The sequence below is a fragment of the Mchenga conophoros genome, linkage group LG8, assembly GCF_057382185.1.
Source record: "Mchenga conophoros isolate Kocher_MC1m ecotype Shallow Benthic linkage group LG8, M_conophoros_male_GT1.1, whole genome shotgun sequence".
In the NCBI taxonomy this organism is placed as follows: domain Eukaryota; kingdom Metazoa; phylum Chordata; class Actinopteri; order Cichliformes; family Cichlidae; genus Mchenga; species Mchenga conophoros.
This window is the reverse complement of record NC_140533.1, coordinates 20649344-20663405: the sequence shown is the minus strand read 5'-3', so window position 1 is coordinate 20663405 and position 14062 is coordinate 20649344. Positions and strand designations below refer to the sequence as shown.

Genomic DNA, 14062 nt, shown 5'->3' with positions numbered 1-14062 from the left:
TTTATTTATTCATGAATTAATAAAAATACCTAAACAGAATGAAAAAATACATTTTTATTTCAGTGATATAATACTTGCTGTCTTTTAAATTATGCAATTACTGCGTGAATTGCAACATGTAGGCGTACCCCATCTCACCGTGACGCAGTCGCATTGAAAGAGCCACGACACTGCCTTCCCACTGCACAAAACATAAGAGCTACCAGCTGGTGTGTCTATAAAGGACAAGCATCATCGACTTGGAAAGAGAGATTTGACCACGCTCGGCTTTCTTCTGGTACTGTCTGACTTCCTTTTATTTTTCCTTCCTCTTTTTGAATTTTTTTCTTAAATAATTTAGGGATGGAAATTTGGCATCCGGAAGTTGCTCATGTTCCTCTGCTATCCGGTATTACATAAAGGAAACAAAGCACCTGTGTCTCTGCAGCAATTTAGATGCGTTTTAAAGGGGGACGAGATAAGATAAGGAACCTGTGTTAATTCATACTGAATCGCTGATAAGCATCACATTTAACCACTCGATCATTTTAAACTACAGATCGCTGCAGCTCATGTCTCAGGGCCACGATACAGGTTTGTATAATCCGGGATTGTTTTGGAGAACTGAGATATAAATATAAATATACATAATCTGAAAGAACTCTTAACTGCCCATCTTTATTTAGCCTGCTGGGGCTGGTGGGTGTATCCCGGAGGCAGCTCCCACGACAGCCTATCATGGCTCACCTAAAAGGAGCTTTAATGCTGTCTGCGGCACATCAGCAGGGACACGTGCAGTGTCATTACGTTAAACCTTCCAATTTACAGTGTTTATTCTGTGCTGTACATGCTAAAGCTGCTGTCTACACTCTTGTTAGTTTAATCATATTGACTTAGGTAATAATAGATTTCCCTCAGAAGGTGGCTTATAGCATTCCAGAGTTATTGCAATAACATTATCTAGTTTGTCTTCTTAGTAATAGAGCTAGGGATATAATAAATAAGGAGATATTTTTCCGTGATAAGATATTAAAGAGGTTTACAATAGATATTAAACTACAGGCTAACTCACGAAGAACTGCAACTCTCAATAAGCAAATTAAATGATGGTTGTTCCAACAAAGAGTATTGTTTAGGTTACTTCCTGTATATTATTTTTATAGTCAAGTTGGTGTATTTATAACACTGTTTTCTGCTGAATTTTATTTTCGTAGTTATGTTGTCAAACTAAAATTACATGTGTAGTTTTAGTTAACTGTAATAAAACTTAAAAAACAACAACAACAACTTTCCAGCGAAAAGACAAAAGCCCTAATAAACACAATGATGTGAGACACATCAGAGCGATTTGTTTTACCATGTATTTCTCACCTATATTCAAGAAAGCCTATTTTCATGAACAGTGGAAAAGTCTAGAACAGCTGCCATACTGCTGTGGGATTACTTTTTTGTTAACCCGCCTTTAGTATGGGAGTGTTTTACATTCAACACATTGTGCTGGTTTTGAAAGGGAAGCATTGTTCAGCAGGCCTGTAAAACCTATGCAGTCTGTGGAATTTCACATTGGAATATATCAGCTTATTAAAGTTCCAACTCTGATGCTGCATTTTATTTTGAAACAGTCTCAGGCATGAATTTACAGTAACCTTTTTGTAACTATTCAAATTTTTTCTTGTTTACTTAAAACCTTTGAAATGTTTAAATGTAACTTCATTATTATATGTTAGAAATTTTCACGTTTACGCAGTCCTAAAAGTAGAGAGGGAAAGACGAGGATGGAAGAAATAAAACTACAGAGAAGATTCTTGGAAGTAGTAAAGAATGACATGCAGATGGTTGATGTGACAGAAGAAGACTCAAAGATAAGGATGAGATAGACTCTTAAAGGGAGCAGCCAAAAGAAGAAGAAGAGTTGTTTTTCAAGAGAACTTTATGAGACTTCTTAAAAGTTCTACTTTGGATTTTGGCTGCCTTTGGTCTGTTCTCTGTCAAGATGACGATCCCTACCTGCTTCAGTAAAATTGAGAACCGGGCTATGGGGAGGCCAATTCATGACTAATAGTGTTCCATTGTGTTTTTTTTCTAAAAAATGAAGCTGCTGTGCCGACATCCCCAAAACCACTGGCTGATATGATGCCTAAAACCATGACAGATCCTCCACAGTTTCAAGAATAACCTGCAAACCATAGCAATAGTTCTTTGGGTGTCTTATCAATACCATTTTGTGCATGTCAAGCTGCTACATTGTTATTTTTTGTAAATGTTTGTAGATTTAACTAAAAATGGGAACAAATTATGATTTTTTTTTCTTTTCCTGACATGCTGCTGGTAATAAAGTGTGGAAAGATATTTTCAAAAATTGGTTCTTTGTTACGTGTAGATTCAACAGACACAAAGGTTCATCCTTTTAGTTAGGTGCCTTATGTTTGAGCGATTCACAGATCAGTGTTAAGTTGCTTAACGAGCAAGAAAACATTCCTTTGAGAAGGGCTAGTTACAGTATCCAAAGAAAGCCTGAAGTATGTCAAGGCCACATTAAAAATTACAAGAAAGTCTGACTGCTTGTAAGTTAGCTCATTTTTCCCACAGTTTTTTATTAGGTCGTGGTTTCACTTCACTACCCCAAAACATTTACTTTAACTTTATTCTTTACCAATGCCTTCTTAGAACAACTTGCTTAAGGTTTTGTTTTGCTGCCATCAAACTGTTCCTTTTATGCATTAACAGGCTCTTTCAATTAGACAACAGCATCTGCATGACTGCTGACGCTGCACCAATCCTCTGCTGATCTCCCCTTACTCATGAACAAGACCCCGAAGTCCTTCCACTGAAAAGAAAATTACACTAACACTAAATGAATAAAGATCTTTTTTCCCACAAATTTGTGGAATTAGCTATTTTTAGCTACCTTATGGAGTTTTTATGTAGTGTTTTATTTAAATCCCCATATTTTGTTGAAAGATACCATAATCATTTTATTTAGAAAAACCAAATCTATTTCTTAATGAATAACAATAAAAAGTTCTTAAAATCTGCAGTAAACTGCTTGAATGTACTTCTGTGCGCCATTGTATCCATAGCACAGTGAAATATTAAGGACTTTTATTATGAAAGGACAAAATGGGCTGAAACTAAAGTTGTTTTGGGTGAATCTGAAATTCCAGGCAAGGGAAAGGTGTGGGGAGGGTCACAACTTTGGCTGTTGTGCTGTCAATTGTTCTTGACCTGTAAGTGAGTAGTTTCTTCTGCTTTTATTGATTTTAAATGTTTACACATGTGCCATTGAGTTAATTAATAGATGTACTTGTTGTATTGAATTTATGTAAGAAAACAAGTTAATGAGCAGTTAGATTCTATCCTCGACCTTGTTATCGTGCAAAGCTCACTGCAAACATAAAATGCATATTATGCTTACTATATCATATTATATTAGCATTTAAGATACTGTTTCTCAGCGTAGTGAGTAATGGGTGAAATTCCATCTCATGTATTTGGATATTTGTGTTAATTCTAGTTGAGGCCCTTTTACCTCGCAGTGATAACTACAGTTAATTTGGATAGCATTGTTTGATAGAAATGGTGATTAAATCTTTATTTTATCTTATTAGTTATATTTTTACTGTAGAAAATTATGACATTTCGTCTATCTGTGATTATCTGAGGCTGAGAGAAGACCAAGGCCATGTAAAAACATTATTATTAAGCAGTATCCCTTTAACCAAAAGTAATTTTAACCTTAGCTAGCAAACAGCAGTTAGCTAATTAGCTAGCTAGCTGGCTAGTTCATGTGACTAGCCTCATTACACTTTGCCAACATAATACAAATGTGTCATTAAAATCTACCACTATTATATATTTAAACTCAGTTGATTCAATACTGTACTTAAGGTAAAAAATCCTGGTGTTTTTATGTCATATTACGTGGGGTCTTTTCTGTTCTGATATATCTCGGAGACAATTGTTGCTCTTTTAGCATATTACAACTAGTGCAGTTGGTTTTAAAATTTAGTTACTTTAATTTAATTATCTCATAAAGTTCTTCATATCAAGTGGTGGGGAAAAAATGGAAAGATCATTTTGCATGTTTGTGATAAAAATGAAGGCCATTTAACAAACACGTATGTTTCAAACACATCCTTGTAAAATATGTTGTAATGCTGTATATTAAATTGCCCTAAAATATATAAAATGATGAATAGCAGTAATGTGTAACAGACACGACAATTTAGCAGTAATATTTACCCAAAAAATGAGAGAAAACTAAAACAGACAAAAAATAGTACAAACATGGTACAAAAGCACTCCAAAAATACCACAGAAAGACTGAGAATCTTCCCAGCTACTGCCTGTTTTATAATTAAGGTCTCTATTTAGAATTAAAGCATCTGTAAATCTGTAAACTTTGGTTATTGGGATGTTGGATTACCAATATGCACTGGCCCCTGTGAATAAGTCATCTATTTCCTATCTCAACTCAACTGAAGCTGTCTGCTCAATTCTCCCTAAAACAAATATCAAAGTACACTTTGTTTGGCACTGCCAAATAGACTCAGGTGAGTTAGCAAACTAACCAATGTAACTGTAATTAATCTTGAAGTTTGTATGGGGTTTTAAAAGGAATATTCATCTGAATTAAAAACAACATTCACAACTTGTTTAAAGTTACTTGACTTGGAGTATATTCGCAGTAGTTATAAATTCAATTCAGTTTTTTTTTATATAGTATCAGATCACAAAAACGGTCACCTCAAAACCCCAACCCTTAGACAATCCCCTCTGTCAGCAAGCACTTGAAGCAGAGATGGTTCAGGTTCACCTGATCCATAAGTTTTAAGATCTACGTTTTAAGTCTGGTCTTAAAAGTAGAGAGGGTGTCTCTCTCCCAAATCCAATCCGGAAGTTGTTTCCAGATTAGAGGGGCCTGATAGCTGAAGGTTCTCCTATTAATCAATGGTAGAATCTTGAGAATTTTTGCATGTTGATGGTAGGGCTGCCACGGTTAGTCGACTAGTCACGATTACGTCGACTATCAAAATCGTTGACGACTAATTTAATAGTCGATACGTTGTTTGAAGCTTTGTAAGATCCTAAAAGACGCAGGAATAAGTAGTAGTAGTAGTAATTAATTTGCTAGGCGAGGAGAGACAGCGTGTCTAAATTTCAGCAGTTTTACTTGGTCCGCCTTTCTACATTTTTGAAAAGAAACCTGGAGTTGGTCCCATTTCTTTGAGTGATACGTCACAAGATGTCCTAGCTTTATCCAAAGCTGTTTTTTCAGAAAGAGAAATACAACAATTTTCCTTGCTATATAAAGATCTTCTAAACAAGTGCAACACTATTTCCTCTCCAGCTTCCAAGTTATCTACTTTAAGGAGCGCATTTGTGAGTTAAGTACGAGTTAAGATTTGTAGCTTTATTTGTCAGAAAAGCCACAGTATCCAGTGTTGTACACAGTGAGGATTTAACTCTAGTAGCAAAGTAATTGACTTCTGTGGGAGTAAAATTTAGTTAGCTCCTCTGGATTGTCTTGGCAGAATATACCATTGGAGGAATTACTGCCTTAAACTTAGTTACTGCGCTTTCAAAAGGACATCAGCTGTAATGAAATCTGTTCCCCAGTGCTGTGTAATACATAATAGTAAATTTAAATGTCATCAAAAAGTGGTCCGATGCAGAAGGATTCTGAGGAAAACCTGTTAAATTATCAGTTTGTTGTCAGGACAAGATCAAGAGTATAATTAAAAAGATGAGTCATTTTGAGAGAAGCCAGTTGGGTCTAATGGATTATCCAGGCTGTTGTTTTCAGTGTCTACAATCATGTTAAAATCACCAAAGCTAATTAATTTATTTGAACCGATCATTAATAACATTATAAAGTCGAAGAAATTGGATAGAAGCTTTGAGTAAGTGCCAGATGGACGATAAACAGCAACAACCCACAATCCATAAAATGCTCTCAGTCATTGTTATTGTGGTTGTGGGTATTTTATGGATAACTGTTAAGGTCAACCTTTCAACGGCTTCTGCAAAGGCCTGAGATGCATTAAGTCGTTTTTCGCTCACAATCTGAAATTTGTATAACTACATTACTGAATGAGGTAATACTTATTTTGAAACATGTATTTCTTGGGGTTGCATCAGGAAGGCTGTCCGGTATAAAAACGCTGCCAAATCAAACTGTTGCAACATGTTTTATATCTTGAAAGTCCCATGTAAGAGGCCTGTGGAATGACCTTCAGGTAGATTCAAACCCAGGCTGTCTGTTTAACCCAGTGAGCTAAACCAGCGCTCATCTGCCAAGTTTTGTTAAGGACCTATTCTTTCTCTCTGTGGCTTAAGAACTTGACCGGGAATGCTCCTAGGAAAGTTTCATTGAGGGGTTTCAGGGCGAGCACCCAATATGCTCTCTCAATGTTGGGCACTAAAGAGGCTCCAATCCTGTTGTCAATAACAATTCCACAGAAAGTCAATGACGTCATCTTATTTTGTTGTGAATGCCCTTCCCTATGAGTCATTTTAACTTCTGTTTATACCAACTCTGACAAACGTCTTCATGGGAATGAATTTCAGTCATTGACATTATCATTTTCTCCACCGTCTTTAATTCTTAGGTATATTTTATTTATAGGTTCAATTATACAGTTTAGGTGCTGTTTGGAAGGTTTTTTTTTTCTGTTACACATTTTTGTTTGTCCGTTGTATCTCCAATTTGAAAATGTTTCAGATATGTACAACTGTTGTTTGTGCTTAAACTTGCAGACGTGTCACACAGCATAAAAACAAATGAAGGGAATGTTTCTCCAGCTGAGCCGTGCGATCCATACCGCACCTGCTCTCCGTTATGGCATCCATTCTGGGACGCGCCCCGTCTCAACTGCCGCCTCCAAAAAGAGGGTTGAGCGCTCGTTGACTTCTGAGGAAATCTACGCTCGTGAAGGCAAGCATGGAGCGCACAACTACCATCCCCTTCCTGTGGCCCTGGAGAGAGGAGAAGGTACGTTTGGCATATGACTATTAAAATTAATACAATACAGAACTGTGCAAAAGTATTGAGCCACCCCTCGTTACTTTATATCTTGATACAATTATGAGCTTAGAAGTCAATATTTGGTATGACCACCTTTACTCTTTAACACAGCCTCTCTTAGTTAAGCTTTCTCATCATTTCTTGGCATAGTCGTCAAGAATAGTTCTCCAGGCTTCTTGAAGGACAGTCAAAGCTGTTCTTTGGCTGTTGGCTGTCTTTTGTTCTGTTCTCTGTCAAGATGATCCCACAGTGCTTCAACAGTGTTGAGGTCTGTTCTTTCTATCCAAGTGTGGTTTTACTACATTGGCAGTGTATTTGAGGTCTTTGAAAATGAAACTAGTCAGATTTCAACACATTGCTCTTTGGAAATTGTATTGTTGTTGCAAAAGTACAGTTTTATGCCTGTCAGACTATCTTTTAAATTGTTCATTGTTTCAACTAAAGAAATGGGAACACATATATTTATGCAACAGACTTCTACTAACAAAGTGCCTCGACATACAATTTAAAGTTGTCTGTTATGTGTAGACATAAAACCGGTTCATTCCTTGAGTTTAGGTGTGGTCCAGGACTTCTCCACAGTGATCTATGACTATTAAAGCTAACACTATAATTAATATAACAGGTTTGTGGTTTCACTGTAGTTTTTCTGGAGAACTTGCTTTTCTTCTTGACCATTATTACTTCTTTCAGCGTCTCTCTTTAGGTGTCTACATGGCAGATCACCTGCCTCCATCTTACTCTATGCCATCCATAAACTTTCTCTGCAATCATCCACTTTTCCTCTTGCCTGATAGCTCCATCTTTAAGGTCATTTGCCCACTCTTCCTCCTCTGCACATGTCCAAACCATATCAACCTTGCTTCTCTAACTTTGTCTCCAAACCACTTAACCCTGACATGTCCATCTGTTTTTTTCCCCTTCCTCCCAGGCATCTATGTGTGGGATGTGGGGGGCAACCGGTACTTTGACTTCCTCAGTGCATACAGTGCTGTAAACCAGGGCCACTGCCATCCCAAGATCATAGCTGCACTCACCTCCCAAGCATCGAAGCTCACCTTGACTTCCAGAGCGTTCTATAATGATGTGCTGGGAGCCTATGCGGAGTATATCACCAACATGTTTGGCTATGATAAAGTTTTGCCAATGAATACAGGTAACATCTAATCCTGACTGCGCTAGCTATCTTTGAAGGTCATTGTGAGTAGATTTGTTGACTCTAATATTTTGTAATGCAACAGGTGTTGAGGGTGGTGAGACTGCCTGCAAGCTCGCACGCAAGTGGGCCTACAATGTAAAGGGGATTCCCAAAAACAAGGCAAAAATCATTTTTGCAGGTAAGTTGGTTTTTTTTTTTTTTCATTGAAATTGACTTCACTTTTCGTGAGTGTGTCCATTTTTTTTCACCTTAGGCATCATTCTGTAAGAAATAGACCAAACGTTACTAACGTTTACTTTAATAAGGTAAGATGACCCATTTCTTGACTTGGCAGGCACAATAACCTCCACTATTACGGGATTAGGAGACCAGTGAGCTAAACCAAGCAAGTTACTTCTTAGAAATTGTATCTTTCAGATGTTCTTTGTTCAAAAAAATATGATCCCCCTCCCCCCAAACAACAATAATATGATAAACACACCATCTTCTTTACTCTTCTTGATTAGAGGGAAACTTCTGGGGCCGCACCATGGCAGCCATCTCCAGCTCCACTGATCCCAGTAGCTACGAAGGTTTCGGCCCCTATATGCCAGGATTTGAACTGGTCCCATTCAACGACATACCTGCACTAGAGGTACAGGTTTTCATGCACAAGATTTTCTGTACAGTTAGTTTCATGCTAAGTGGATAATATAGTCTATGAGACTCTGACCATCTGTGTACATATAGGGTAGAAATTACACATTGAATTTAGCTATTTTTGTGAATGCAGACCTTTTTTTAACATAACAGGTGAATAACTGACTGAAGTACTGTTTATTTATTGACAGAATTATCATATACTTGTCTTTTTATTTTCTTTTTTTTGTCTGCCTCTCCAGAAAGCCCTTCAAGACCAAAATGTTGCAGCTTTCATGATGGAACCCATCCAAGGGGAAGCTGGTGTGGTGGTGCCCGACCAGGGCTACCTGACTAAAGTCAGGGAACTTTGCACAAAATACAATGTAAGTCCTGCGCAGAAAGGAAAATAAGTGTTGTAATTACCTACAGGTTGATATGGAAACAAATGTTTCCCTTCAAACTGAACTAGAGTCTAGTGTTTGTTATAAAAACAAGTATATTTCGCATATTTCCTGAAGCTTGCTTCATGCTGTTTTATGGTTTCAAGCATATGAATGTCAACATCAAAGAGCGGGCATTTAGTAGAGGTAGTTAATTCTTAGGTGGTTGATAAAAGCTGAAAGAGAAGTGTTTTGACTTTTCTGGAAACAGCTGTGTAATGACTTAGTGGTCTGTTTATGTACCAATAGCATAAATAAAGGCATGTCAACAAAATCTTTAATCAATCTTTGTTTTTTCTAAGTTTGACAACAAGATGTCCATTTACATTCCACGCTTTTTTCAGGTGTTGTGGATTGCTGATGAGGTGCAGACAGGCTTGGCACGTACTGGCCGACGGCTGGCTGTGGACCACGAAGACGTTCGTCCGGATATGGTCATTCTAGGCAAAGCTCTTTCTGGAGGAGTTTACCCAGTAAGCATTTTACTTTGGTTCAATCACGCTTCGTTACACGTTATGAATACTCGGAGTTCAAGATTTGTGAGACAAAGTAGACTCAGAACTTTTCACCTTTGCTTAACCTGATCTGTTTTTGTCTGCACTAGGTATCTGCTGTACTGTGTGATGATGAGATAATGCTGACCATCAAACCTGGTGAGCACGGCTCCACATTTGGAGGTAACCCGGTGGGCTGTCGGGTAGCTATTGCTGCGCTAGAGGTCAGTGTTAAAATGCACTTTACATTCACTTATTGGCATGCGTAAAACAAGTCAGCAAAAGTTTTTTTTCCTTATTGAGTAAACAGATTAAATAAAATGAACATAAAATTTAAAATGCATAATAAAGTTGACAGTAGCAGAAGAATAATCAACCTGTTTGTTTTCCACTCTTGCTGCTCTTATTTGTAGGTGATGGAGGAGGAGAAGCTGGCAGATAATGCCCAGAGGATGGGGGAAAAGCTGCGGGCTCAGCTCAACAAGCTGCCCAAAGACATAGTGACAACAGTGAGAGGAAAAGGCCTCCTCAATGCAGTCGTCATCAAAGAGACCAAAGGTATAGTAGTGATCGTTTCTTGATAGCTAACATGAAATATTTTAGTCAGTGAAATCAGATTACAAAGCTAATCGACAGTCGTCTACTTTTATTATCAGATTATCAAGGCTTGAGTGTTGCCATCATGTTTTAATGCAGTGGTTCTCAAACTGTGGTACGTGTACTTGGGCTCTCTCTGGTGGTACGTGGGGATCTTTTTTTAAAGATTAAATAACATAGCATTGTTGAGGTTCCTGAGGCTCTTCTGGGAGCCAGAGTAGGCCAGGAAATGTCTCCCCGAGCATGAGTCCTCTATGTAGAGCAGCCAGGGAAATGAGCCCGCCAGCGCTCTGTAGCAGCCGCGACTGCTGCTACAGAGCGCTGGCGGGCTCGTTTCCCTGGGTCTTAAAACTGCAAAGGCGGCATGGTGCTGTCACGCCCTTTCTCAGTGATGCCGCGGTGCCTCAATCCCAGCCAGCATCGATGAGTCAGAGACCCCCAGAAGAATCGGTGCTGGATGCCGAAGCTCCTGGTAGCCAGGAGAATGCGATCTGTTTCTTCTGCAAGTGAGCAGTAATCATTCGCAGCCAGCAGCGGGGAGTTGGTGAGGCCAGCTCGTACCTGTAACTGTCGGAGGAAGACGTGAGTCTGGAGAGCACCATTCCTAGCAAGGACAGCGTGCTCTCCATGAGCTCGAGAGCGGTACCTTCACCCAAGCCCGAGAGAGAGAGGAGTTTCTCTGCATCGGAGAGGGAGTAGTGCCGCAGCAGCAGCGCCTTGAGAGCAGTGTATTTCCCTTGGGTGGTTGGATCCCGGAGGAGGGTCATCACACAGCCGATCCAGTGAGGCCAACACATGATAGTATTTCGTGTCATCGGCTGAAATGCCACAAAGAGCAAACTGAGATTCGACATGCAGGAACCATGAAGGAGGGTTGTGAAGCCAAAAATCTGGTAGCTTATTTGCCACAGCAAAAATTAAAACGTACAGCTCTGCTATCACTTCCGACATAAATGAAGACAGAAAACTAAACAGCAGTAGCGTTTGTAGGGTTACTGAAGTTGGGATAGCTGGTATATAATGTGCTGGGTGGTGGCTAGCTACACAGCTATGTTAGCATAATATAAACACAGTGAAGCTGGAGGATGAACGCTAAGTTTTTTCCACTCGATAAAAGTTAATGTGAGAGTTTCTGATGGTAGGGACAAATGTAATCGCATGACAGGATGCTGTAAACAGACCAAACTTCAATCGGGAGAAAACCTGCAATATAAGGTTAGTCATTAATATACTGCTGCATGGGCTGGGCTGTAGTTACATCATAATGCTTTAAAATGAACAGTGATCATAAAAACTGAGAGAGGCCGACGGTGATCGCTGACTTTGACATTGAAATGACGGTTAAAATAACATTTATATAAGAAATAAAATTGTCTGTGTAAACTGTATGTGGTGTTAAATAATACTATTGTACTTTAATGTTGGTCATAAGGGTGGTACTTCAAGAGCCATATATTTTATGGTGGTACTCATTGTGAAAAGCTTGAGAACCACTGTTTTAATGAGTATAAACGATATATTAGTGTAACTTATATTAAAACAATTTCCCCCAGACTACGATGCGTGGAGAGTGTGCTTGCGTCTTCGTGACAATGGTCTGCTGGCAAAACCCACCCACGGTGACATCATCCGCCTGGCTCCTCCCCTCATCATCAAAGAGGACGAGCTAGAGGAATGCATTGATATCATCCAAAGAACCATCATGTCTTTCTAAATAACTGAACATCACACTGACATCCTTCAGACTACTAGCTTAAGTTGTGATCGGTCAAGTAGCTAGTTTTTTTCTTTTTTTCCAGAATCAGTATTTCCGGGCTGGGCATTGCTGTAGAAATACAGTATAAAAGTACTGTGTATTTAGTGTTTGCGTCATTGAGGACACTGACACTGAACAGACAAACTAGACAGCCTCAGGAAAGAGTGCAATTGTTAGAACAGTGTTTGTAGTAATATTTGCTTTTAGACTCTCGGTAAATGGAGTAAAGGATGAGTTTTCTTTTTAAAATTTTAATTTTAAAAAGAAAAAGGTCAAAAGTTACAAAAGATTTTCGTTTTAATAAGCCTTCACAAGGCTGAATGAACACTATCTTGTGTAAGTGAACAACAAATTTATTAGTCTGCTGTTACTCATTTTTTTTAATTAGACTAAAGACATAATTGCTGTTTCATTCCATGAAAACTATCTTAAGGAGCTTTAGAAGTCAATACATTTATAAAAGTTTTAAATCCCACGTCCTTAAAAGCACATTTTTAAAAATCAAAAACAAAAGCTAAATTATTAACAAGGATACAAATGATTGTGCATTGCTGGAAGAAACGACCCCACATGATTGTAATAATTTACACTTCATACTGAAGGATTTGGTATTTTGATTTATATAACATCATATTGTTTAAGGACTGTTGAATCTTTGGAAGGCTTATGCTGCTAGCTTTGTTTGGCATGGAGTTAAGAGTTTACTGTATTCATGTTTTACATTTCTACAGTATGTATAGATTGTCATCTTACAATGTTACTTTATGTTGTTGCATCTGTTTCGCTCTAAATAAATTATTCTCAAATTATTTATCTCTTTTCCGTTGTCTCTTGCTCTCTGCTTGCACCAGTAATGCAGCACGTCAGGAAGTGAGGTCACGGACTTATTCAGATGACTTTGCTGATTGCAATCTGGAAGATATCCCATGTAAAAAGAACCTTATCTGGGTTGTACTCACTTTGTAACTTAGGAAATTCGAAATGGGACAAAGTTCTCGGTCACAATACACAACAGGGGTATTGGGGTATATCAAAGTTTGTTCCTTGTAAAGGACAAAGTTTAACCAAGGAAAAATATCCAGATTACTTTTTTTTTTTTTTTTTTTTTTTTTTATATGGATCAGATCCACAAACATGCATCTAATGACTTATATAAGCTTGGATAATTTAGCATGTCACAAAAATGTTGCATTGCATTAAAATATTTGCAATGACCACAGATGTGACACTAGAGGGTGCTGTGCTCTTTTTAAAATGAAACTGGATCCAAAAAACTATCCAAGGCAAACATGCTGTAGAGAGACAATTCGAGCCCTACTGACAGAGTAAGGTATGCACCCTCTGCTTAACACTGTCAGACAAACCACAGATTGGATGATCCCTCTTTTAGCACAAACAATCCTTCAGGCTAGCGCTACGCTGGGATTTCCACATATTTACAGATCTACTCTGACTTATTCTTTGGAAGTGGTCAGTGTCAGAGTCCAGTATATCAACTTTATTTTTCTTGAGCAGAAGCCAGCACATTTTTGATCATGTGACAATTCAGACGAGGAGAAGGAGAACTGGCTTTTTAAATATGACTTACATATGACCTTCAGGCAGTGCAAATTTATTAGTGTAATTACTGTGGAATAAACACATTAGTCTGCAGTAATTACCCTTTTTTAAATGGATGTTATTTCAAACCCTTTATTTAGAAAAAAATATGCAGTAGACATCAGGTGTCACTTTGAGACAGATACATAAAAGCATAATGAATGCACTTAGAAATCAATAAAGTCCGCAAGGTTTAGTTCAATGCGTTGCACATGTGATGGAATACTAATGGCCAGCTTCTCTTCAGAGGCTTTGTATTGAGTGCTTTTTTTGTCAACAATCATTCTTCCAAAGAAAGCTTGGATTATGTTTTGTGGGAATGCATGGCTTGCAAAAGAGCTGGACAAATTCTCAAGTGGAAACTGCAGACTAGCCACAGTCTGATCTGCA

The 14062-nt window shown here is 38.2% G+C and overlaps 1 protein-coding gene across 2 annotated transcripts; it reads left to right on the top strand.

Annotated features, from left to right (window-relative positions):
* Positions 1–146: 146 nt before the first annotated feature.
* Positions 147–12884, top strand: oat (ornithine aminotransferase). 2 transcript variants are annotated; one of them, XM_085284857.1, is made up of 10 exons: positions 147–277; positions 6739–6973; positions 7938–8162; positions 8248–8343; positions 8672–8799; positions 9047–9169; positions 9571–9699; positions 9831–9944; positions 10134–10278; positions 11871–12884. In XM_085284857.1, the coding sequence occupies exons 2-10, from the start codon at positions 6763–6765 to the stop codon at positions 12029–12031; spliced, it is 1332 nt and encodes a 443-aa protein (XP_085140983.1). In that variant the 5' UTR covers positions 147–277; positions 6739–6762; the 3' UTR covers positions 12032–12884. The 2 variants fall into 2 exon arrangements, with proteins under 2 accessions (XP_085140983.1, XP_085140986.1); XM_085284860.1 differs by lacking the exon at positions 147–277 and adding an exon at positions 3124–3206.
* Positions 12885–14062: the final 1178 nt, after the last annotated feature.

Coding starts and splice junctions, on each gene's coding strand:
- oat (XM_085284857.1), top strand. CDS start 6,763: ATGAAGGGAATGTTTCTCCAGCTGAGCCGTGCGATCCATACCGCACCT. Junction 6,974..7,937: donor GGCCCTGGAGAGAGGAGAAG/GTACGTTTGGCA, acceptor CCTTCCTCCCAG/GCATCTATGTGTGGGATGTG. Junction 8,344..8,671: donor GGCAAAAATCATTTTTGCAG/GTAAGTTGGTTT, acceptor CTTCTTGATTAG/AGGGAAACTTCTGGGGCCGC.